This window comes from Alexandromys fortis, unplaced genomic scaffold (genome assembly GCF_014885135.2).
Source record: "Alexandromys fortis isolate MF-2015 unplaced genomic scaffold, M_Fortis_MF-2015_v1.1 scaffold_99, whole genome shotgun sequence".
Lineage (NCBI taxonomy): Eukaryota > Metazoa > Chordata > Mammalia > Rodentia > Cricetidae > Alexandromys > Alexandromys fortis.
Window position 1 is genome coordinate 911,487 of NW_026067982.1, and position 26,499 is coordinate 937,985.

Sequence of the window (26,499 nt, forward strand, 5' to 3'; positions counted from 1 at the left end):
CTGTAGTTTTAGAGCCTGTCCTGGAACTAGCTCTTGTAGACCAGGCTGGCCTCGAACACAGAGATCTGCCTGTCTCTGCCTCCCAAGTGCTGGGATTAAAAGCGTGCGCCACCACCACCCGACTTCTCTTCCATTTATTTATTTATTTATTTATTTATTTATTTATTTATTTATTATGTATGTATACAATATTCTGTCTGTGTGTATGTCTGCAGGCCAGAAGAGAGCACCAGACCTCATTACAGATGGTTGTGAGCCACCATGTGGTTGCTGGGAATTGAACTCAGGACCTTTGGAAGAGCAGGCAATGCTCTTAACCACTGAGCCATCTCTCCAGCCCCCCTTCTCTTCCTTTTTTGAGATAAGGTCTTGCTATATATTTCCATGCATCCTGTAGACCAGACTGGCTTTAAACTCTCAGCAATTCTCCTGCTTCAACAGAAATACTTGGGTTACCGTGTGTACCACTTTTCCTTGTTTTATTTGAGATGGGATTCATGTTGCTTAAGCTGGTCTTGAACTCCTGGATTCAAGAGGTCCTCCTGCCTCACCCTCTCTGTGCTGAGACAGACGTACACATCCCTGAACCCAGCTCTGTTTTTTTCTTTTTTTTTTAAAAAGCCTCTCCAAAGTCACTGGCTCACTAAACTGCAACATTGCAATATAAAGTCCATACTCTGTCAAGCAAGCCACCATTGTTTTCTTTCTCTCTGACTTGTATGTGTGTGTGGCATGCATATGTTTGCCCCTGTGTGGGCACAGTGGTATAGGTGCCTGTGTATGGGCACGTGTGTGGGCACGTGTGCATGGGACCAGTGGTTGAGCTCAGCAGTCTTCCTCCATACTCTCTAACTTACTCACTAAGAAGACTTCTCACTGATACCAGGGCTACCCAGCTTGCTCCAGGAATCCCACCTCCATCTTTTAAGAACTGAAATTGCATGTGGGCCACTGCACCCACTCGGTATTTATGTGGGCTTTGGGGATTTGAACTCTGGTCCTCAAAGATATGTGGCAAGCACTTTGAGCACTCTGTAGCACTCGAGTGAAGTTCTTTAGTTCCTTCGGCAAATGTGAACTGAGCATCTTCCATGCGTCGTGCACTGTTCTAGAGTCTCTTACGTGTACGTGTGCACACGCTCACATGCTTATGTATGTGCATATGTGGGGAGCAAGTGTCGTGCACTGTTCTAGAGTCCCTTACGTGTACGTGTGCACACGCTCACATGCTTACGTATGTGCATATGTGGGGAGCAAAGCTCCTGAAAGCAGGAAATAAAAAATGACAAGTAAACAAGAGTGTGTGACAAATAGGTAGCGCTTGGGAGGGTGACAAGGGCAAGGTGAAGCTGAGAGGGACAGTGGAGTGGGGGTGGGCACTCTACATTTTTAATGAAGATTGCTCAAGAATTTTTCTTTCCTTATTTTATTTTGTAGGTGTGTGGGTGTTTTGCTTGCATGTATGTCTGTACACCAGATGCATGTCTGATGCTCGAAGAAGCCAGAAGATAGTGTTAGATCCCCTGGAACTGGGGTTACAGACAGTTGTGAGCTGCCATCTGGATGCTGGGAATTGAACCTGGGTCCTCTGGAAGAGCAGTCAGTGCTCCTAACCATTGAGTCATCTCTCCAGGCCCTGATTTGACAAATTTTCAACACTAGAGGGGAGATCTGAAATAGGCTGTGCAACTCTCAGGGGAAGAATTTTCCAGAAGCCCAAAAACCCAGAGGAACAGGCATGGCCTGTGAGTTCAGGGTAACAAAGGCCAGTTGAGTGAGACAGGGCCTGAGAAGAGGGAGGTGAGGGTGGTGTTCATGCTTGGGTTTCCAGGAAGAGCCTAGGAGCCAGCAGGAGGCCTCTGGGTGTCCTGTGAAGGACATGGGAATCCCTGTGAAGTTTGAGCAGAGGAAGAAACCCTAGGATAACTTCCAAGGTTTTTGGATCTGCCAGCTCCATTCCAGGTGGCCTCCGAGCTCCTGCATCTTAGGACACAGAAGCATGACTCAGTTTGGGTGGCTCCTGTCTTTTAAGAAAGGAAAAAGAATTAAAAAGCCAAAGCCATCAGAGATAGAAGTCTTGGGACTCAAAACTGGCCCGGCAGCTGCCCCTCTGAGGGCCGCAGCCAGCCTAGACACTTCTTTGAATTTCTTCTGAGGAACAGAACCCTGGCCAGAACCTCGCCTCAGCTCTGCCTTTCAAGTTCCCCAGGCAGGGAGCTCTGGCCTTAGGCAGAGTTTGAAGTGAGCTGTTTGATCATTCACAGGTTTCTCTGTCAGTTCCCAGTCTGAAGAAACAGAGAAAGGAAGGGAGGGAGAAGAGCCTGCCTGCGGGAAGGCTGGGTCTTTTCCAGTCTGTCGGGCCTGCCATGGCTTCACAGCAATACTGTTTTGCCAAAGCTGCCTTCAGGCAGAGACGGTTACAAAGCAGGTCACTAGAACTCCAAACACAACATGCGTGAGGATACAAGGGTCACTGTGCCCCGGGTCACAGAAGTTATCCTGTTGAGAGCTGCCTGTCCACGCTGAGGATAATCTGAGAGGAGAAAATCCTGAGCCTATTTCCATGTGGTTCCTCAGCCCCTCTGTGCACCTGTTTCCCTGGTGAGGCAAGAGAGGACAAGGCCCGCCTCCTAGCATCTCACACAGGCCTTGCGAGTACCTCCCAGCCCCTCAGGGCTCTGCTCTGGACACCGGTGACATGTGGCAGCACTATTACTCGTGACCTAGTGTCACTGGGGTGAGAGGGCACCAGCCCCACCCACCACTCCAGAAACCTGGTCAGATGGGAAAGGAGACTATGAGAGGAGCTTCCCGAGCAGGGCCACAGAACTACCCTTGCCCCCCCCCCCCCCCCCCCCCCCCCCCCCCCCCCCCCCCCCCCGCGAGGACCCTGGGATAGCTCTCTGCCAGGCCTGGGTTCTCTGTTTAGGAGGCTCCTGTTTATACTGAATAAGCCTTACTACCCTGGATGTCCAAGTTCAGCCAGCAGGAGGCAGCAGCAGATAGAGATTGGTGAGATCTCTCTCTCTCTCTCTCTCTCTCTCTCTCTCTCTCTCACACACACACACACACACACACACACACACACACACACCGCAACAAACCCCTCTACCCCCACACCACCGCCCACACTGCCTGTCACGGGTGTTTCCTTCCCCATCTCTCACATGTGCAAGTGGCTAGCTACGGCTCCCTGTGACCACAGTGCCACCCTGGACTGTGCTGGCCAGGCTTGGTGTCTGGCCCACATTGTGTGGGTCCTCGGTGAACACCCACGCAGCAGGGGCCTGCATTTGCACCCTGCTGGGGCCTAGCCTAACAAACCCAATCTCGTGCCCATTTTACCAGCACCCTGAGAAGCAGGAGTTTCTCCCCGTTTTTCCCAAGTGAATAAACTGAGGCTTCCAAAGTTGACCGCTTCTCCCAGTGAGCTAGATCACTTATACTGGAGCCTGGGCCCCAGCCTCACGTGGTGACCTCGCCATGGCACTCTGAGGCAGCGGGGCAAACCACTCCCTCTCTTGTTCTGTTCCATCTCCCTCTTGCTGTTCCAGGCAGCCCAGGAGTTCCCTTCCTCAGGGTTGATGGTCTCACACACAGTAATCACGGCCACAGCTTCAGTCATTACATTCAGAACAAGCTCTGAAGGAAACTGGGTCCCAACGAGGTTTAATTTGCCCAGAATCAAACAGACTGAAGAAGCCAAGCCAAGGCCTGTACCCAGGCCTGCCGTGCCTACGTGTGACCAGCATGCCTTGCTGCATATTCCCTATCCCTTCCGTAGAGAAACAGTCACACAGGTAAGCTGTATCCGGCCAGGCACGTGTTCCTACATACACGCCTAGCCATCTGGCCACATGCTCCCCTGAACACCTCAACTTCTTTGTCTATTTGAGTGGATTTGTGCCTGATTTTTAATCAGTGAAATGGGGACAATTCCCTCAGAGGGTCCTTATGATGGTTAAATGACAAGACAAATGTCACATCTTCAAGACCAGGGCCTCAAATGCAGACTGTGCTCTGTCTGAACTATGAGTATTGCTCTTGAGTTTTTAACTGTAATTACTTATTGACTCACCGAAATTCTCTCCTCCCCAGATGTCCATCTGGGCGTCATACTTTCCCAAGTGATTAAACCAGGACCTGTCAATCACGAAGATTCCTCCAGCTATAACGGGTGTCCTGGGGGAGGGGGGACAGAGAGTGAAGTGCAATCATGAAACCAGGAACCTTTCTTCTGGACCCAACTTCCTACCTGCAAAGTCCCTGGGACAGGAGGCCTGGCCTGCTCTCAGAGCCCTCACAACTATTCCCATGATCTCCTTCCTCTCTGTCCCTACAGGTGGGTCTGACGGCCCTGACAGAGTCAGCACCCTCGGGAGCCCTGGGGATGATACACCCTCCCAAGAGCCTCCCAGGCTCCTGATGCAGGAAGGAGGGGGCTCTTCAGAGGTCAAGCAGCCTGACCTGATGGGTTTGGTGGGGTCCATCCGGGTCATCTTCTGCTCCAGTGGGATCTGTTCCCACTTGAAATGCAGACTCCAGTCGAATCCTACGGGCAAAGCAGGGCGAGGGTGGGTTCAGGGAAGAGCCTGTTGAGGCCCTGGACCTTACCCTCCGCCCTTCTGTCTCTTTTGGTCAGAGCAGGGTGGTAGAAGCTACTGTTCCATCACTCACATGAAGACCTGTGCCTACCTTATGTGCTGCTGACCTACTAACCACACAAATACCACAAAGTGTATGATGTGTGCACAGAGATCCGCAGTGCTAAAAATGAAGTCAGACGAGATGTCCATATCATATTACGGTCAGTTGGTATGGCCCACCCACAGGTTGGTTTTTTGACTAGAGATTTGAATGAAAGTGACAATCCATACAGACATCTGGGGAGAGGGAACTCCAGACGGGGGCAGCAGCATCTGGGTGGTGGTTTGAACAAGAATGAAGTCAGTGGGCTTCTATATCTGAATGCTTGGTTTCTAATTGGAACTGTTTGGTAAGGATCGGGAGGTGTGGCCTTGCTGGAGGAAGTGTTTCACTGGGGGTAGGCTTTGAGGTTTTAAAAGTCCACGCCAGGCCCAGTTAGCTACATCTGCCTCTTGTTTGTAAATCAGTTGTTAGCTCTCAGCTACTGCTCCAGCGCCATACCTGCCTACCTGCTGCCCTGCTTCCCACCATGATGGTTACGGACTCATCCTCTCGAGTCATGGGTCCCAAATTAAATGCTTTCTTTTATACGTGGCTTTGGTCATGGTCTATTGTCACAGCAATTGAAAGGTAACCAAAGCAAAGTACAAAGGTTCTGAGGTGACTTCCCAGAGGGGAGATGGCTGGCTTCCCTTAAACTCTTACCCAACTCCGAGGTCTAACTCCTGGTTGGGTCCACTTAGTGGGTAACCATGCCCTAAAGAAGAACCGTCTCTCTTGCCCCTTAGCTCCCAGTAACAGACGCTCTGGAGCAGGGGCATCCAACAGAACTTTCTGTAACAACAGTCATGATTTATATCTATATGGTTCAGTGGGGTCAACCGAAACCTTGTGTGGCTGCCAAAGCTTCATGTGGGTTAAACACTTGATATGTAGCCAGGACATCTAAAGAATTTAAGTGTAAATCTTATTTAATTTTAATTAATTTAAAGGGCCACATGTGGCTACTGTCATCTGGAGTGGATAGCCCAGTGCCAGGGTTCATAGCTGTCCAAAGGGATAATAATCATTAGATAATCACCAAGCCACGCCATACGCGCCATAGAAAAGCATCCCGCAGGGGCTAGAGCAGAGCTTCTCGACCTTCCTAAGACTATGATACTTGAATACTGCTCCTTATGCTATGGTGACCCCAACCATAAAATGATTTTCATTGCTTCTTTATAACTGTAATTTTGCTACAGTTACAAATTGTAATGTAAAGATCTGACATGCCATCCCAGAGGGGTTGCGACCCACAGGTTGAGAATCACTGGGCTAGCGAGATGGCTCAGCAGTTAGGAGTGTTTGAGGCCCTTCAGAGGACCCAGCTTCCATTCCCAGCATGCACACAGTGGTTCCCAACCACTGGTAACTCCAGTTTCAGAGGATCGGATGCCCTCGTCTGGCCTCTGTGGACACTGCGTGCACATGGGCACACATGCACATGCATAAAATATAAATAAATGAATTAATATTTTAAAAACCAGTCCAGGAGTTACATGGAGAATAAAAAAACAACATGAGGTTAATTTGAATGAAATGGTCTTAAGACAGTCCGTCTAAAACATTTTAGCATGCAATCCAAACAGAACACCGGAGAGATCGCTTGCATCTGTGCACATTAAAGTCCTAACCACTGCTGAGGGCTTTATATACTTAACAGCCCATGGCCAATCTGACCAGCTGCTTCAAGGCTCACTGGCAAGCGTGGTGAGCAGCTGCTGTGACTGCCTGGGGGCCGTGTGCTAAGAATTCAGGCAAGGCCACAGGCTCTTGCTCTTCCTGTCCAGACAACGTCTGCTCTCCAGCAAGACTCCCCTGGGCCTTTGGCCAAGCTCTCTGTGCCAGCAGCCCTGGGGAGGGGAGGGATGATGAATGACTGGCTAGCCCCACCTCCGACTGTGTGAAGCACTTCCAACCCAGGCCTCTCCTTGTCCCTCCTCATTTTCCCTCTGTAGGGAAGGATTGGCAGTGTGAGACTCGGGGGAGAGCACTCGAACCAGGGATTTCGGCCTGCCTCCTTCCAAGCCTGGATGCCCTCTCTGAGGAGCAGGACCCACCTCCTCGAAGATCTGCAGATGCTGCTAAGTAGGCGAAATTGTCCAGGCTGATGACGTCAATGATGGGGCTCAACACACGGGTGTGGTCCTGGAAGAGGAGGATGAGAAGGTGTGAGGTCAGGGACCTCTGTACAAAGAGGCCCGGCTGCATGCTCTGAATAGGGACCTCTGGAACAGGGGGTGCCACAGCCTCCCCGGGCTCCTGGAACATCCCAGAAGCTGGACTAGATCACCACACACACCACGTTGCAGGCACAGCGCTGCTCTCCCAGGCTCTTCCTCTTGGGTCATTTTGAGCCCTTTGGGGATGTCACCTGATCTGTGCCTTCCCTGACAGCTTGCAGGATGCCTTTCTCTCCCCATTATGATCTAGAGGGGGCAACAGCTCTGTCGCTGCACGGATGGCCTCTTTGGCTGCAGTTTGGGCTCTTCTGCTCACTGTATTCACCTCTCTACCTTCTGGAGTTGAGTCTCCCCAAATGGACACCAACAGCATAGGGCCAGGGACTTTATGGTTCCACTTTAAAGTCAGTCACTTCCCAGGACACAAATCCAATTTCAATTTTTTAAAAATATACAAACTTTTTTAATTAATTAATTTTTTTAGGTGCACTGGTGTTTTGCCATGGCTGTTGGGTCCCCTGAAACTGGAATTACAGACAGTTGCTAGCTGCCATCTGAGTGCTGGGAATTGAACCCAGGTCCTCTGGAAGAACAACCAGTGCTCTTAACCACTGAGCCATCTCTCCAACTCCCCACAAATCCAATTTCAAAACATCAGTGTATAATATAAACCTCCATAATTTCTTGAGTGGGGGGTAAATCATATTGTACACCCCAGGAACACCTAATCCCACTTGGTAGGCCCTTTTAGCACTCCATTGAGGGGCACAGATTAGAGCCTCCCCGCTTTCGACTCTAATTCCCTCTTAATCCGAACCAGATGTGATGATACACACTCATTTAATCCAGCATTCAGAAGGCTGAGGCAGAGGATGGTGTGTTTGTCAAGGACAGCCTAGGCTATCCAGTGAGACAACAATAACAAAACCACTCTTTAAAGAAGACTCTCAGAGGAGCTAGAGAGATGGTTTTGTGGTTAAGTACTGGCTACTCTACCAGAGGAGCAGGGTTCCAATTCCCAGCACCCACAGGGCAGCTCACAAGTGTCTGTAACTCTAATTCTAGAGGATCTGACCCCTCACACAGACATACATGCAGGCAAAACACCAATCAGTGCTCATAAAAATAAAAATAAATAAATTAAAAAATTCTCTTTACATATATTTTTGTCTACCTGCTTACCTGCCTACCTATTTATATATGTATATGCATGAGCATTCCAGAGCATGAACGCGGAAGCCAAAAACTTTTTCCTCTTCTTCCTTCTCCCTCTTCTTCCCTTCTTCCTCTCACTATGTAGCCCAAGTTGGTCTGGACTCATGATCCTCCTGCCTTAGCTTCGAAAGTTTGGGGAGTATAGGCACACGTGACCACACCCAGCTGGGGCTATCTCCCTCCTTTGGGTTGAGCTGTGACTGCCTCCTTCTTTTCTGCCATCTCCTCCTGATGAACAGCAGGCATATGGCAGGAGCCTCCTGCTCCTTCCTTCTTGAACTCCAGTCTATCCTGCTTCTGTCTGGCTTCCCAGCCTGGCCACAAACTACCCCCGCCCAGGACTCTGTCTTTCTAGGGAGATGAGTGGCGTCCCTCACAGCGTCAGCTTCTTGGCTCGCCAAACTTCCATGCAGTGTGATTCTCACACCCGCAGCGGGGACAAATGTGACAATTATCCCCCGTTTTCGGGTGAAGCAGCTGGGGGGGGGGGTGGAGTCTCTCAGGGAAAGCAAACCCTGAGGCCTCCCATAGTGCCAGCCTAGCTCCGCAGATAGTTAGGTCTGGGAGCACCAAGGGCATCTCCGGAAGGGTCCAGCTCCCACAGACGCGGCTCACCTCCATCACCCGCTGCAGCATGGGCTGCAGCCACTCCACGTTCACCTCGCAGTGACTATCTAGAAAGGTGAGAACCGTGGCTCCTGCTACATCTGCCCCGCGAACCCGGGAGCGGATCAGCCCTGCAAAAGGAAAGGAAAGGGGTTGAGCCAACAGCCTACCAGTGTCCCCCAAAGTCCCAGGGCCCTCACTGCTTCGGGGGCTGAGGTTCTGAGCTATCGCCGCTGGCCACTTCTTTGTGCCTCCATTTGCTGTCCTCCTTGTCTCCCTCACCTTCCTGGTCCTCCAGCGACAGTCCCCAAGAGCCCACGATGCTCTAGATACAGATGGGCAGTTAGGCTAAGCGAGGGGGACTGTAGCTAGGTGCTGATAGACCTTCCTGGTTCCCTCCAGCTGCGCAGCCAGATGTGACAGGGGGAGAATCTTGACTGAGCAGGGCTTGAGTTTGTATGCCAACCCTCACTCGCTTTGAGTATGTTGTTTAATTTCTCTGAGCCTCACCGAGTTCTCTCCCTCCCTTCCTCCATCTTTCCCTCCCTTTCTTTCCTTCTTTCTTTGCCCCCTTTTTCTCTCTTTTCTTTCTTCAGTCCTGGGGAGCAAACACGGGGTCTTGTACACGCTAGACAAACACTCTTCCACTGAGCTACATACCCACCCCTATGCCTCAGTTCCTCACCTATAAGATTAAAAACCACCATAGCCCAGCCTGTCACTTCACGCAGCAGAACAAAGGGAGTGCCTGACACCAGAGAGACCAAGTGCATCATGGTTTTCTCTCCCATCTCCATTTCCTGATGGTTTCACTAGCTGCTTGCTAACCTGATTGCCTTGGCCCTTCTGCTGAGAGCTGGGAGGGGGAGGGTCTGTCTGCCAGGATAGCAGAGGCCCAGCTGGTTCTGCCCTGGCCAGAGCAACCACCCATGTCCTGTGAACTGTGGGAAGAGAAGGGCCTCATGCTGAAACCTCTGGATATAGGTCACTTTCTGGACAGAATTCCCTGGCCACACCTTTGCTCTTTACTCTGCCTATAACTAAGTGCCCATCTGCCCAAAGGGCCTACATCCTGCCTTTCTACTTAAAGGTATGGGAAAAGCATCTGCAAATAAATTTTCACTCACTGTTGGCAAAATCCCAGGACAACATGTCCCCAAGCCGGATAGTCCCTGTTGTACAGTGGCTGGAGAGACAGTTTGAAGGTTCCACTCACCAATGTCCTTATGGCTCCTAGGCTGAAATGGCCTTTCTTCTGTAATATCTATCACATATCTCTCTCACTCAAAACCTCTGTGGCTGTCTGTCTTATCAATTCTAAGGGTGTTCTGGCTTTTCAAGGTCCTCTTTCATCTCAACCCACTGTCTACAGCCCCCGTTGACTAGGTGTGAGTTCTCACAGGAAGGAAGAACACCTAGAGGGGAACTAAAAGACCGGCCTCCGAGTATGTCACAGGCTGGAATCCCGGCTCCTCTATTCACCACCTTTGGCAATTATGGTATCTTAGCTCTCTGCAGGCAGAACAGGGACAATGTTGAGAGCATCAGCAAAGTCAATGCCTGCAGTCCTCCAGGGAAGAGGCACTGCTAGCATCAATGTGTAGCTGTCAGCTCCTGCCTCTGATTGCAGAGTGCTTGGCCTGCCACGTCCTCCCTTGCATGCGGGGCCTGCTACTCCTCCACAGACATCCCTCCTGCTCAACCTGGTCCCTCTCCTCCTTCACATTCTTTACAGAAGCATAACCGGCCCGTGGTGAGGCTCATTCTGATCCCCTGGGCACACACTAAACACTCTGAGGATAGCAACTGTGCTTGGGGCTTCTCTTGTGTCCCCTAGATGGCTGGACGCTTTACTGTGCCATCACAGATGCTCCAAAACACCCTTTGATCGGTCACGCCTTTTTCCTTCCCTTTGGCTTTCGCAGGGCCTTCTACCACAAGGCTCTTGTTCATCCCGACAGCAGCTTGTAAGCACTCTCCTGAGTGCCAGCGCTGCCCCATTTCTCAGAAGAGACAACCAAGGCAGCCAGGCAGCATTTAGGATAGCACGGTGCCCAGCGGGAATGGGGAGAACACCATGACACAGTTCCAGGGTAGGAACTGGTATCCAGCACTCACCTTCTCGCCTGTCATTGCGAAGGCACTTGACCTTGGGGATCCTGGTCAGAAGCAAACAGTCTTCAGCTGAGGGCAAAGGGGAGTAAGGCAAGCGCATTTAGACACGGGCATCAGATCATACTGGCGTCATGGCTGAAGGATAGCCCTGTCCCCACTCCTCGGCCAGGTGAGGAGCAGGTGAGTGTCTATGAACCCAATTCTAGCCCAACAGGCACCGGAGAGCACCTGCTATATTTAAGGGACTCTTCTTTCTATGGAAGTCGTAATTCTGAAGGATGCTGTGGATACTGTCCCAGGTGTATGTGTGTGCATGCGCGTATCTATGTCTCTCTGTGTTTCTGTGTGCATAGGTGTGTGTCTCTGTGTCTCTGTGTGTGTATCTATGTCTCTCTGTGTGTCTGTGTGAATCTGTATGTCTGTGTCTCTGTGTCTTGGTGTATGTATGTGTATGTGTCTATGTCTGTGTCTCTGAGTGTGTTTTGTGACTATGTGTCTGTGTATCTCTGTGTCTGTGTGTGTATCTATGTCTCTCTGTGTGTCTGTGTCTCTGCGTGTGTATGTGTATGTCTGCTGTCTCTGTGTCTCGGTGTATGTGTGTGTGTGTCTGTGTCTCTGTGTGTGTCTGTGTCTCTCTGTGTTTCTGTGTGTGTGTGTCTGTGAAAGTCCACTTGCCCACGTGTGTAGGCACGGAGTTCTCAGATGTCTACCTCTTTGTCCTTGACCTTATTTTCTGAGACAGGCTTTTTCACTGAACTTGGAACTCACAGTTTTGTAGACTGCCCGGCCAGTGAGGCACCTACCACCCACCCATCTCATTCTCCTGAGCACTAGGTGACAGATGTGCACTCTGGTGCTTGGCTTTTTACATGGGCGCTGCATCTCTAAACTCAGGTACTCAGGCTTGTACAGCCAGCACTTTATCTACCAAGGCATCCCTCAGCCACACTGGGTCAGGTTTTTTTTTGTTTTATTTTTTTAATGTCCTATCATGAGTGTATCTTTTGTTTGTTTGTTTTGTTTTTTGTTCCCTGTGTAACAGTCCTAGCTGTCCTGGAACTAGTCCTTGGAGTCCAAGCTGGCCTTGACCTCACAGAGATCCTCCTGCCTCTGCCTCACGAGTGCTAAAATTAAAGGAGTGCACCACCACTGCCCAGCATGAATGTGCATTTAAACAATGCCACTCTTGCCCTTTGTTGGGTGCCAGGATGGAAGCATCTTAGAAAAGACCAAAGAGTCCCTTCTTGACAGAGGTCTGTGTGAGAGGACCAGATGGCTGCAGAGAGCTCATCTCAGCATTTCGGGGGACAGAGAGGACAGGGCGTGGAGCGGCACACCAAAGGAAGACGAACACTTACGATCTGAACTGAAGTCATCCACTAAAATGATTTCCTGGATCAACTTGGCAGGAGTTCGGTTCAGAACACTGGAGCGGCGGTGGGAACAGAACAGTGGAGTCAGTCTCTCTTACACGTCCCTGTAAGAGCCTCTCCCACCACGGGGGCTCCTGCTGGCCCCCATGGATGCCCAAGCCTCATCTCTCCAAGAAATGCCACTGGGCACTCCTTTCCATTTTCATCTAAAATGTCCCATTTTCATCTAAGTGTATTGGGGAAGTGGGATTGGGGCAGGCTAAACTTGCCTACAAGCTCAAGCTTAGACTGAGGGCAGAAGGGGCATTTCTCTCTGAGTCTGTAACAAGTACCTGCTGTGCTGATACTCACCTTTCTAAAACCTCATGGCCATCGCTGCCTCCCTCCACTTAAGAGACCGCTGAAATCTCTACCCTGGTTTGACTTTGGGTTTGCCTGTTGTTGACTTCTGGGGTCTCCCAGAACATTCACCAGGCCTAGCTTCTCACAAGGACAAGACCTACCCTCCCAATGCTCACTGGCTTCCCCACTGTCTGCAGACCATCCCTAGCAACAAGGACCTGTCTAGTCAGAAACTTCACGAGCCACCTGAGACCTCATGGGGCAGAGCCATGCAGGGTCTTACCTCTTCACTGTGCGCAGGAGTGTGGAGCGGGCCTCGTTGTGGAAGGTGATGATGACACTGGTGGCTGGCAGGTCCGAGGAATAGGTCAAGGATGGGCAACTGGGAAGAGGGCAGGGAGTCAGAGGCAAGCGGGGGCGGGGAACATGCTTAGGCAGCTCAGCGCTTTTCTATATCCACTTGGCTGTGCCCTGGGACAGCTCTATAAGGTGCAGAAGAAGACAGCCCGCCTCCCACGACATGATGCTCCATCCCACAGGGACCCAGCACCTACATGCTGCCCGGCCTGGGATCCAGGAAGGAAGCAGCAGATTGAGGGAGTGTCCCAAGTCTGGGAGGGGGTTCTTCACCAAAGATCTAAAGCCTTTTGGGGAGGGATCAGGTTTAGGTGTAGGTCCCAGGATACAGGAGCCAAATAACAATGCCACTGATGAGGCAGGGTGGGAGGACAAGGTGGTGGGGGGAGAATACCATCTTCCTTTTGCCTTCTCACACCCTGACGTTTTTCTCCTTCCTGTCTCCCAGCTCTGGTATACGGCCAGGAATGCTTCCCACTCTGCCTGCAGGGTGGGAGTAGAGGGACTTCCCTCCTACTCTCCACTCTCTGGATCTCTGTAACACTAACAGCCCTGCAAGAACCATCAGGCAGGGGCAAACTTGCAGGCTAAGCGGCTTCCCAGAAGACACCAAGGGCAGTTCTTGCTACTCCGCTCCCTCCTCCGCAGTCCTGGGCTCCCCGACCTATCTTTGGACCCCTGACTCCTGTTCCTCAGCAAGGGGAATTAAAAACCTCCATTCCTGTCGCCCTTCCTCCCTATCGTGTCTGTAAATGTATTCATTCCGGGCTCCAAACCGCTGGAAGGCAGCCGCCTCCACTGGTTTTCCTAAGCGATGTTCTTTATTACAATCGCTCCAGACAGCCCCAGCAATGACTATTTTTTCATTACAGCACTCACTCCACTGACAGTTGCTCACAGCCTGAATTCCCAGGCCCAGATCCTGCCCTGCAGAGAGGCCGGGTCAGACAGGCAGGGAGTCTCACTGGAGTGAGACCTCAGGGAACAACCCCAAAGAGCTTTAAAATATCTCTCTTTGAAAGGGTTGTGGGGGAGGGGCGTTCTCTGCCCCTAGAAGCCAGGCTGCTCCCGAAGGGGTGAGGATCTGGGAACTGGCCCAAGCCTGATTAGCTGGAAAGCAGCCTCCTCTTGGTGCCTAGCTTTGGAACACAGACCTGGGCTCCAGTTCTCGGTCCTTGTCCCCAGCCATCACATGTCTAAGGAGAGAAACTGGATAACAGCATCTTTCTCTCCTTGCAGGAGGCAAACCTCCTACACTTGTCTGGAGGGCAGACTTGAACCTCCCACACACTCACATTCTCCTGGGATTTAGACGGTGGGTAGGGCTGCCCAATTCCCTGGAGCCAGGAGTTGTTCAAGAGGCTGTCCATGTCTACGTTTGTGGAGGTTTTCTTATGGTCCTAACAAGTCAGTCTTGTGCAGTTTCCCACTCTTTGTTTCCCTTGACAACAGCATCCTAGACAGAGGCCAGGACCAGGACCTCGCCTGCAGCATGGAGTCCAGCAGAAGCTGGAGCCTGGGAAGGCAGGGTGTACTGGTGCACACGGATCGACCAGGCTAGCTCCTCCTCCGCTCCCTCTGCACACGTATACATGTGCGCGCATACACATCCGGTATCACCTCATCCCTCTGAGAGGGCCCAGCAGCAGCACAAGGTACCTCAGCAACCCACCACTGCCCTGATGTGAATAGCTCCGGCACCATTCCGAAGCCTTTCAGCTTCTTAGTGAACCGTGGCTGAGAAGGTCAAGGTGGGGTGAAGCAGGGAAGGTGGGCCGAGATGGCAGTCAAGACATATAGATTCTCAAAAGGCCTGAGGACTAGGTTAGCCGTGAGTAGGGCTGTCCACCAAAGGCCTTAAAGAGTAGCACATGAGCCTATGGTTCCCTGCAGTGGAGAGAGGGGAAGTTGCCCCCAGGCTGACTGACAAAGGACTGACAGGAAAGGACCAGTGAAAGTTTGCTCAGCACTTGAGAGCTGAGGCAGGGAGAGAGTTAAGAGAGTTCAGGGCTAGCCTGGGGTACATACAGTGATTCCCAGGCCAGCCTGTGCTACAGTGTAAAATTTTGTCTTGCTCCATCCCCCCATGCACACAAAGAAAAGGAAAAGAAGAAAGGAAGACACAGGAACATTCCATACTAACTGGAGGGTAAATGAGGCCAGGCACGAGGGACAGGGTTTCTGAGGAAGGAACAGAATGTTTCTGAAGGCAACGGCAGGAAGTGGAGAAGCGGCTGCAACACACAGTCTGGATGGGATATATGGGACTGAACCCAGCAAGAGGGCTGCTGCCTAGCTGGGGTCCAGGCACACTGAGGAGGGGACTGGGGAGAAACCTCATGGACCCTGGTCTAGAACCTTGCCCATCTCCCACAAGACTAAGGCACAAGACCAGACTATATTTTCAGGGGCTGCTGGGGTGGGGTGTAGCGCACCATGTCCGTCTGCGCTCTCTGCGCTACCACACAGTTTGTGAACCGGGCAAGGGGCTGGAGATTGAAACACACAAAGACTCACAGACAGAGAGAGACAGAGGCATGGGTCATCCTTGATGCCAGAATGCCCCCTTTATTGTATTCAGGGGCAGCTTATATAGGGATCCTTAACTGATAGCCACGCCCCAGCCAAACCCACCAGAAACCATTCCCCTGCCATCAGGAACTTCTGAGGGTCTCGTGCTCAGAGCAGCTGCTGGCTGTCTTAGAGCGGAGGAAAACAAGTTGTTTACAAGAAATTCAGGATCTGGGGGTTCACTGCTCCCAACAGTGGGGGAAGGCAAGAAAGAGATGGGGCAGCTACAGCCTCTCACCATTAAAGGGGGCAGGGCTGGAGACCCCGCTTCAGCTATGCAGCTCACTTCCTCGGACTCTCTTGAAGTTCCCTAGCAGGCTATCCTTGCTGGGATGCCTGACTGAGGGACCGAGGGGGCCCTTCTGGCTTCAACTGAGGGTTCCCTTGACCTTCCCATTGAAACCCAGAGGGCAGGAGCATACTGAGGGTGAGGTCTATTGAATGTCTAAGTCACTAGGTGGAGAATGAGGATGTCTTCCATATCTGTAAAATACACATGATTTGCATGTGTGCATGCTCACACGCACAGAGACACATGAATAAAATAAATAAAAGTATGGAAAAACAATAAAACACACACACAAATGAAATAAAAACCAAGCCAAACAACACTGGTCTTTTTTTTCCTCAGCTCTCCCTTCCTGTCCACACAACAGATGCCATACCTGTAATGGCGAGTGTCCCGGATGGGCCGGTCTGGGCTCAGCTTGTCACTCTCCAGCTGGTTGAAGGCATGTTGTCTGTATGGGTCCTCTCCCGGCTTCAGCTGCCTGACTGACAGGTATGCCTTCTCATCAAAACCTTTGGAGGGTGTTCCTGTCACCTGCGACAAAGGTCAGCATCAGAGAGGACCCAGGCAGGAGGGTTCCACCGGTAGTAAATGGGGGAAGATACAGTCAGGACATGCCAGGAGTGTGCCAGCTGGGTCCTCTCATCTCTTACCCCCCCCCCCCCCCCCTTTAGAGAACTAGTAAATTATAAATCTGGATTCAAAACAGCCATTCTTGGTTTTGGAGGGGGTGTGAGCACAGGCTGTTGTGCATGTGCACACGCGTGTGGAGGCCACAAGATGACGCTGGGTAGTTTGAGGCACTGATCTGGAACTCACCGATTTGGCTCTATGGTTGCCCAGTGAGCTTCAGCTTGTCCCTGCCTCCTGCACTGGGGTTACAAGCACATACCACTATACCCAGTTGCTGCTTCTTCTAACTATGGTTCTGGGGATCTGATTTAAGGTCTTCAAGCTTCGTGCAGCGGGCATGCGAAGAGCTGAACTATCTCTTTAGCAACACAAACCGGCCCTAGTTCTGAAGCCAATGCTCTCTGCTGGATATGGAGAGGGTATTGCCCAGAGTGAATCACCTGCCTCGGGTGAGGTCTCCCAAGGAGACTGGAAACTGGAGAGGGTACTTTGCTGACAGACTGTCTCTTGAGAAAGCACTTGAGCCTGGCTCTGGGTTAGGCACATCCAGGCTGCCCATGGAGAAGAGCCAGAGCTTGGACAAGCTGCTCCACAGCGTTCCCATTCACATGGAGCAGGCCATCACACGCTAATGCCCCAAGCTAGCAGGACCAAATGTATTAACAGAATGCCGGAGCATCTCTGGGACTTCTGCTGGCTGCTTCAGCGGCCCCGTGTCTGATGCACTGGGCCCACAGGTGCTGAGTGCTAGGCAGAGAGGGATAACTGATGAACCAGCTTCATACTCCCTCACCACACCCTACCCTGGGTACCAGAGTCCCTGGACACAGGGGGAAGACACATCAGAGATGAATGGATGGATACATGCATCCTGACATCTCATTATCTGAGCCAAACTGCAGAGCTAAGACACTACCAACTGTGACTACATCCCAACTAAATCTTCTGCCCAGCCAACGGCCCTGGAATGATGGAGGGAGCAGAAAAGAGAGCAAGAATTGTCCACTCACAGATCCAAAGAAGACTTGAACGCATGCCATGTTTTACTATTTTTTAAACACAATTCTTTACTGATTCTTTGGGAATTTTACACCATGCAGCACAACCCCGCTCACTTTCCAGTCCCTCCATGTCCACCCCTCACCCCTGCAGTATACCCCTCAAATTAATTAAAATACAAACAAACAAACAATGACAAAAAGAAAAAACCCACCCCGCTCCTCGTCTTTCTAACACCTCTTCATTCATCCTCGTGGCATCAGGAGCGAGGTGTGTCATGCTGTAGAGCCTTTTGTTCAATCAGCCCCACCCACAAAATATTCATTGCAATGAGCCATTGGTCTGATTCAAGGCCTCTGGTCTCTGGGACATCATCATCCCTGGACCCTCACTGAAACTCCGCCGAGTCATGGAGATTCTGCTGCTATCATTCCACGGGACCAGTCTCTTCCCACGCTCCAACAGGGTCACAGATGGGGTAGATGCTAGGGTGGGCCAACCCAAGACCCAGGATGTGGGTCTAAGTGGTAGCTGAGCCGGTTGGTCTGGGCCACTAGGACCGCAGCACCCTCAGGCCCTCGAGGGGCAGAGCCAGCTCCTCTAGGCCTGTGTCATAGGGGCCAGCTCTAACGTGCCCACGGTGAAGGGTGGAGCCATCTTATTCTAAAAGGGTGGTTCCCAGTATAGCGGTGGGACCTGTAGCAAGGGGGACTATTCTGCAGAGTGACGCTGGGGGTCTTTCATCAAGGTTTCTATGCTTCTTGACAGTTTGCCCTCAACCTCCCTTGAAGGACTTCTAAAAGATCTGGAAGTCCTTCAAGTTCCTAAGTGCTGCCACCCCTTGGTACTACCATGTTCCCCAGTGGCCTCTTATCCTAGGGGCCTGCTGGGGAGCCTAGGGGCCCCGAGAGGTAACCCGGTTTCCTCCAGGCCTTGTCCCAAGCTGGGTTCAGCTGCTTAGGGTGCATGCTCAGAGGTGACACAGCTGTGGCCGTGACATTCTAATATTCTGAGTCAGTGCCGTGCCAGGAAATGAACAGAAGTGGCAATGCCCCTGTGGGCTCAAAATCCATTTCAGTGAAGAAAGGAGGAAAAGCGGAGGGAGGGAAAGGAGTGCTCCAGCTTGAGCCCTGAGTTGCTAGAAACATCCAACCCACCCACCCCCAGCTCTGAGAGTGAGAATGGGAAGTCGGTGGCATTGTGTCCTTCCCACCTGGGACAATGATGGTGCTAATGCCGGCCCCTCCCTTCCCCCAGCTCTGCAGCAGGGGAGTGGAAAGAAGCTGCTAGGTCATGGCTGAGGAGCTAAAATTAAAGAAAAACCGCAGAGGGAAGAGTTTTGCAAACTCCCAGAGGGAGTGTATATCACCTCATTATCCTGAAGGTTGGCGGGGGGGGGGGGGGGAGCTGCTTGTTTATTGAAGACTTTTGGCCACTCTGTGGGCTTAGGAAACCTCTGAGGCTGACCCTGGGCTTGTCCACTGCTCATTCAACACTGCCTGGGAGCCAGGTGCCTACCCGCACCCTCCTAAGGGTGCAAGGCCTCGAGACCCTGGGCTTAAGCTGACGAATGTTCGAACCTACACACTCACTCACTCACTCGTTCCCCAGAGCACGGCCATGTGCCCAGAAGTGGGAAGGACACTCCTGAGATTGCTCCTTGTCAGCTGCCTTCCCACAGCACACCCAAAGCCTCCTTCAGGCCTCACAGTATGTTCTGGAAGAATGTCTAGTGAGGTTAAAGCCCTCTAGAGAGAACTCTCCCAGGCCATCAAAACCAAGTCAGTCTCAGTGTGTTCCTCAGAAAAGCCTTCTTTTCTTTTTCTTTTTTCTTTTCTTTTTTTTTTTTTTTTTTGGGCGGGGGGGGGGAGTGTCCAAGAGAGGGTTTCTCTGTAGTTTTGGAGCCTATCCGGGATCTAGCTCTCTAGACCAGGCTGGCCTCGAAGGCACAGAGCTCCGCCTCTGCCTCCTGAGTGCTGGGATTAAAGGCACCACCACCGCTGGGCGAGAGGTCTTCTCACTCAACCCAGAGCTGCTGTGCAGCCCCACTCAGCTTCCTATGGACCAGGGTTTAGGATAGATCCAAATCCCGAGAGACAGATAGCAAAGAAGGGAGCCAGCACTCCCTGAACCAAGCAAATAACGGGACACTGAGGACGGCAGGATGTGGCTCTCGGCAGCATCATGATCTCCTACGGCTTCACTTTCCTCCCCTCAGACCACCCCAGTCCTGCAACCTCTGCTGCCTAACTCCTGTTCAGCAGCCCAGATCAGAACTCATTTCCTTGGGCTCTCAGACTCCTGCTTTTACCTTTGATCTTGAGACATCCGAGCCCTGTCGTGTTCTGTGCCTCTTCGTAAGTCCCTGCTTTCCTCATTCTCCGCTCACGTCCCTGTGTTCCCTGTAGCAGAGACAGGCACTGTCTGCCAAGCTACAAATCCAGGGTCATCCTGGTGCCACCACCTGCTCTGTAGTCTGATTTAGACCTCTGTCTCGGATGTCTCAGTTGGTCTCCGTCTCGGATGGCCTGCTTTGTTTAATGCTGGAACCTAAAGTCCACAGTGGTGCCTGGGTGATGGGCACTTTAAGACAATGGCTAAAGAACAAACGAATGAGAAACTCCCATCTCTCTGGCACTTCACCCCACATCTGGACAAATATTACTTTGGGCAAGTAGGTAACAGGGTAGCCCTGACAGCTTTATGGTTTTCTTCCCCATTTTCTTGGCCAGGCTGTGACCCACTGTCCCTGTCCCAACACCCCAGTGTTCACTCAGGAAGAAGCACAGGCCTTTGGGTTAGGCCGTCTATGACTTCACTCTTAGGTACATGAGTATATTCATTGGTTCAGGACTGGTGGTTTGACCCCATCTAGACCAAACAGAGCCTTCCCAGATCTTCTACACGACGAGCTCGCTAGCCTATTCATTCCTTCTCCCTTCCAGCCCTCCCTCTAGTTAGTCTGATTTGGCTGTCCTGGTCTAGTAACCAAGAGTTCATGGATAGCAGCCCTTCAGTCCCTTCGATGAACAGAAAAACCACCTCTAAAAGGAAAAAAAAAATAACGTAAAATCCAAAACCCAGCAGCAAATGAGCCACTGATATCCATGACAGTGTGCAGCTGTCCATCCCAAGATACCCGGCTGGTCTCAGTATTTGGACCAGTAACTACAGTCAAGGCTAGACAGAACAATCCCAGCATTCCCTAGCAGGCAAAACAGTGTTCAGCTTTCAAGATGAAGCTTCCATATGGACCACACTAGATGTTCTTTTGTGTTGCCATGGTGAGGAGTGAAGGCTGAGTGATGGGCTGATGAGTTTCTCACTGCCCTCCAGCCCCTGGCAGAGGGTTCTTGGCCGAAGTGTAAGCAACCACCTGGTTCTTCGGTCTTTGTCCTTTTATGGAATGCCAAACCCAGCACTTCCTCACTCAATAAGGTCAATCGCACGAAACTGCTTAAGTTGAAATAGTAGCTTTGCTGGAGAGCAAAGGGGGGGGGGCTCCCTCATCTTGGAGAGCTTTCCCCTCTATCCATCCCTTTGATTAAGCTTGCTTCACTTGCTTCAATCTTTTTCCATCAAGATTTGCTTATTGCTTCCTGCTGCTAAAATTAGGAAAGCAACAGCCAAGGGGAACTATTTTCCTTGTCATTTTCATCAAGAACAGTTCAGCTCTCAAGCAGAGCCGGGGTAAACTTTCCCTTCAAACAGACACAGACCTCTCCCTCTTAAATGTAAACAACTTCAACCCCCTTTAAACAATTGCTGTTCCATTTCCTTTTACTACCAGTGAAACAGGCACCTGCTGGGTTTGCCTCTCAGTAAGTTTCAATGAAACTACATATTAAAAGGCTGTGGCCCTGTTTCAATGATGACTCCCGAGTCTGCTCTAAACCAAAAACACCTGGCGAACAAAATGCAATTCCTGCTCTCTGTGTGTGTGACCCCCGAGAGGCAAATCCCATCTGATGCTCTGACCCAAGAAGAAAGACTGCCATTCATTACCAGAATTGCTAAGCACATCATTCAACAACTCCCTTGCTCAAGGCCTGGGACGGGGTCCCCCGGGTTTCCCTGACAGCTGCCACTGCTCTCATCCAATCAGATGACATGCTGTGGTGGCACAAGACCAGGAGCTGGGTACAGGCGTTCCTGGCCCAGATTGGTCCCATCTTCTATCCTGCCTTGCCTCGGAAGCTATGAATACACCGGTGGCCAACCTGGCCTCCTAGGACCTGATGACCCTGAAACGGCATGCTAGCGCCTGCTGCTGCCTGATCTTGGAGATTAACGTGCCTCATCGGAGAGCGCTTCATCTGGGAAATGGGAATTCTGGGGATTAAAAGAAATGAATATATAATGCATTTAGCACAGGACCTGGCGTGCGCATTGCAATAATCATCACTGCTGTGATTAACTACCTCACCTGCTCTTTTTACCAGTGGTTCGGAACCTCAGCTTCGCCCCAGAAGCATCCAGGAAGATTTAAAAAGCCCGATGCCAAGGCTGTACTGCAGACCACTGGGGCACAAGCATAGGACTCTGGACCCATCCAGATGTTCTCGTGTGCTCCACAGAACCTTAGCTGTGGCTTTCCATGGATAGCTAACGATGGGGGACTGTCACAAGCTACTGGAATCCCGGGATTGTATCTCTGTGGAGGCCGTAGGGGCTATCTCCTTACAGCCACCCTCACCACTTCTCAGCAAAGCCTCACTTTGAGTTTCTAGTTCTTGGCCTCTGTTTGGATTGTTCTAGAACTTCACCACCTGCAGAGTCAACAGGCAACCAAGCTTGAGTCTAGTTACTATGAAGACATCGCTTTAAGACACTTCCACCTCCCTGCAGAGAGGAGATTCACTTATCTGCCAAGGCTCCTCTGATGACATTTCTTAGCCTGCATTTCCTATTGCTCTTCCAGGGTGCTGCCGGCCTTGTAGCTTTAAAGTATCTGTAACGCATTCCAATGGTTCTGGTGATTTCATCGAGAAAGCCAAGGGGTGGGGCCCACTGTACATTCCTTCAGTCACCTGAGTCAAATGGGGTTCTCTGCACAAAGCTGGAACATGGCGTCAGGCCATGACAGTAGACAGCTCCTGATCAGATCCAACAGGCTCCCCAGCTCTTCACGTTCCACCGTATGGGCAGCTCTAAGGCTACCTGAGAATAGTGAAATTCTAAGGGTGGTTCCGGCTGAGATTCGTGGTGCGACGGTTTAGTTTGTGGTATGACCTCTTGGTCATTTTGTTCAGTTTGACTAAAGCATTCCTGTATCTACAAAGGGTATCAAAACCTTGCCTTATCCTCTTAGCCACCAGCACTGCAGCCCAAGGGATGAGGGCTACAGGACCTCTTCGACAGCGAGGGAGATACACTGGGGACATGCCGTGAAGCTGAAGCTTTACTAGGTGCTTATGTGTCTCTAAAATATGTTCTCTTCTCACCCATACTTTACAGAGGAGGAAAGCAAGGCCCACAGAGGTACAGCCGCATGGCCAGGTCACAACACACCCACTCAGTGACAGGAATGGGGCTGGAGAGATGACCATCCATCCTCAGAGCCCAGCATGAAACTTCACTGTGCCTCTGGGCTATTCCCGAACCTAGACGAGCCTGGGAACCCCCTTCCAATGTTGGGGCTCTCAGCTCTGAGGCAGGCCCCTGGCTGCCTTCCTCCTTGGCTTATGATCAGGGCTTCAGACTGGGGCTCACACAGGGACCTGCCCAGTGCTGGCACTCTTGGCCTGCACATGGGCTTGGAAGCACTTCTTTGCTTATGGTTCAAAAGAACATGAGAAAAAAAGGAAACATAAGGAAAAATGCAAGAGTCTGTGTTATTTAAACCAAAATAGCACATAGTTGGAATTTTCTGGACCATTTTGGGCCCTCTTGACTCTTTCCAGGCAGGGACACCCTCAGAATTCTGATAATCCTTAGCTGCAGGCTAACTTAAAAATGACCCAGCCTCTCTTCAGTTTTTGCTGTGGAATGATCTTTCTGTACACTGTGAATAAGTATCCTTCTCATTGGCTGATAATAAAAGCTGTTTGACCAAGTCAGGCAGGATAAGACTAGACAAAACAATCAAACTCAAAACTCAGATGAGGAGGGGCAGAGTCAAGAGAGATGCTTGCTAGCCACTGAATAAGTAAGACGTGCAGAAAATGAGATAACAAGCCTTGAGCTATGTGGCAATACATAGATAGAAATATGGGTTGGTTTAACTGTAAGAGTTAGCTAGTAATAAGTCTGAGCTATTGGTTGAGCATTAATAATTATTTGGAAGCAGCTACAGGATGGGGCAGGACAAAGAAACATCCGTTTATAAGTTTTAGTCACAAGAGCAAAGTGTCAAGGTCTATACAGTGTCCTTGCTCTCTAGGTACTTCTCAGTCTGAAGTCGTTGAACTTGGGCCAGTCAGATATTAATTAAGAAAAAGAAAAGCTAGAATGGATCACAGACTACATAACAGTGTGAGCCTTACAATAGTGGTGGCAATCTCCTGTCCCACTGAAGACCAATCTTAGCTGAGACAGGATCAAATTCAACCAACTAGAACTTAGCGATAGTCCCAATCAGCAGCCAATCGTCTAGGTTTATAACATTCTTCAGAACAAAGACAGCTCAGGGCAGGGGAGATGGCTCAGTGGATAAAGTACTTGCCATGAAAGCATGAGGACTCGAATTCAAATCTCCAGAACCAGTGCAACCTGTAATCCAAGCAATTGGAGTCAGAGACAGGGAACCCTGGGCAGACTGATTAGTTAGACTAGCCAGAATCCATAAGCTCAGCTTCAGCAAGAGACCTCACTTCACTAAATAAAAAGTAAAGTGATCAAGGGAGACATTAAGCATCAAGTTCAGGTCTCTATGGACACATACATGTGCCTACACACAGGAGGACACACATACAAATATGAACTCACAGCACATGTGCATACAAAATGCAACGAGAAAGAAAGGAGACAAGATAAAACAAAGACAGAGACATCAGACTAGTGATTGTTTGGTGCCTTACTGGCATTGTGGGTCAAGATATAAACTTATGTGGTCCGTGACTGTTGAGATATTAGGAGATAGATAGATAGATAGATAGATAGATAGATAGACAGACAGATAGATATAGATACATACACACATAATACACACACACATATATATATGCATACACACATACATATATAATGGAACATAAAGACAGACTTTTTGAATCAGATGTAGCATTAAGAAAAGGAGAAGGAGGGCCGGGCGGTGGTGGCACACGCCTGTAATCCCAGCACTCGGGAGGCAGAGGCAGGCGGATCTCTGTGAGTTCGAGACCAGCCTGGTCTACAAGAGCTAGTTCCAGGACAGGCTCNAAAAAAAAGAAAAGAAAAGGAGAAGGAGCTGGGCGGTAGTGGTACACGCCTTTAATCCTAGCATTTGGGAAGCAGAGGCAGACAGGTCTCTATAAGTTTGAGGCCAGTCTGGTCTACAAAAGCTAGTTCCAGGACAAGCTCCAAAGTTTCAGAGAAAACTTATCTCAAAAAAAAAAACAAAATGAAAAGACAGAAATCCTTCTTGACATCGGAAACAAATCCAATGCCACCGAGATTCCGTGGCAGCCATGTTGAGAGTGGGGAGCTTCAGCTGGAAGAGTTAAATATGAGAGAAGAAATTAGGAAATTTGAAAAAAAATGAAGATGAGCAAATAAACCTGTCAAATATTAAAGACGTTATGAGACTATGGGCTTTACACAGTAAGATTCCTGGCACGAGCCAAGCTGAAGACATGGGCATGTCAAAAATAGATGCCAAACTGTGCTGGGAGGGGCTCAGCAAAAGTTGGAGTGGAGAACTAGGGATGGACTTAAGACACACTATATCCACGTATGAAAATTCCAAAGAATAAATCAAAAATCTATTTAAAAATTGAAAATTAAAATTTTTTCCTTCACTTATCCCCACACACACCAGAAAATAAGGAAGGAAGGAAGGAAGGAAGGAAGGAAGGAAGGAAGGAAGGAAGGAAGGAAGGAAGGACGGACACTTGGAGGTTGACAGGAGGAGACGGTGAGCTGCACCTTCACACCCCACTTGAGGGATGGCTAATCAGTTGTCAGTGTCGGAAAACTGACTAGACAGAGCAGAAATCGATAAAGCTGAGCTCACTTCTTCAAAGACTGCCAGGAGGCTCACAAATTTATAATTGAAAAAGAAATACAAAATATAAAGGAAAAAAAAGCTTCACATTTTTTCTTCCTCTCCAATCTTGCCATAAAGACCAAATGCTGCAAAGAAAGAAAAAGGAAAAAAAAGGGGGGGGAGATACTGCATGAAAGACTCAGCATTTTTAATAAAACAAAAATGTCTCAAAGTCAAATACAAACCACACCGTGAAAAGAAAATATTAGCCAAATGATCAAAAGAGTTTCTTTTCTAAAAATGTATTCTTAATTTTGTAGGGGAGGAGTAAGGGAGGGGGGTAGGGGAACAAAGATCAATCTGGATCTGGGGTCACAGGCAGCTGCTGGATGTGAGGGATGGGAACCCAACTGAGGCCCCTGCAGGAGCAGTTTCTGCTCTTAGCCTCTGAGCCAGCTCTTAGTCCAAGACTAATTTTTTAAAATTGTTTTTATTGTTTTCTCTGTTTCCCTCCTTTCCTCTCCCCTCCCCTTTTACCCTATCCCATGGTCCCCATGCTCCCAATTTACTCAGGAGATCTTGTTTTCTACTTCCCATGTAGATTAGATTCGTGTATGTATCTCTTAGAGTCCTCATTGTTGTCTAGGTTCTCTGGGATTGTGAATTGTAGTCTGGTTTGTCTTTGCTTTATGTCTAAAAACCACTTATGAGTGAATACATGTGATATTTGTCTTTCTGGGTCTGGATTACCTCACTCAATATGTTTTCTAGATCCATCCATTTGCCTGCAAATTTCAAGATGTCATTATTTTTTTCTGCTGTGTAGTACTCCATTGTGTAAATGTACCACACATTCTTTATCCAGTCTTCAGTCAAGAGGCATTTAGGTTGTTTACAGGTTCTGGCTATGACAAATAATGTTGCTATGAACATACTTGAGCACATGTCCTTATGTTACGATTGAGCGTCCTTTGGGTATATACCCAAAAAGTGGTATTGCTG

General features: G+C 50.0%; 1 protein-coding gene across 1 annotated transcript in view; it reads right to left on the reverse strand.

Moving 5' to 3' along the window:
- Galnt16 (polypeptide N-acetylgalactosaminyltransferase 16) overlaps positions 1-26,499 on the reverse strand; it is an 80,389-nt gene that overhangs the window by 16,969 nt on the left and 36,921 nt on the right. The window contains exons 2-9 of the mRNA XM_050158652.1: positions 16,117-16,274; positions 12,807-12,905; positions 12,167-12,234; positions 10,812-10,877; positions 8,703-8,824; positions 6,750-6,837; positions 4,468-4,552; positions 4,079-4,182 (exon numbers count right to left, since the gene is read on the reverse strand). Of these exons, the coding sequence (XP_050014609.1) occupies positions 4,079-4,182; positions 4,468-4,552; positions 6,750-6,837; positions 8,703-8,824; positions 10,812-10,877; positions 12,167-12,234; positions 12,807-12,905; positions 16,117-16,274 (790 nt within the window). The remainder of the gene's footprint in view (positions 1-4,078; positions 4,183-4,467; positions 4,553-6,749; positions 6,838-8,702; positions 8,825-10,811; positions 10,878-12,166; positions 12,235-12,806; positions 12,906-16,116; positions 16,275-26,499) is intronic.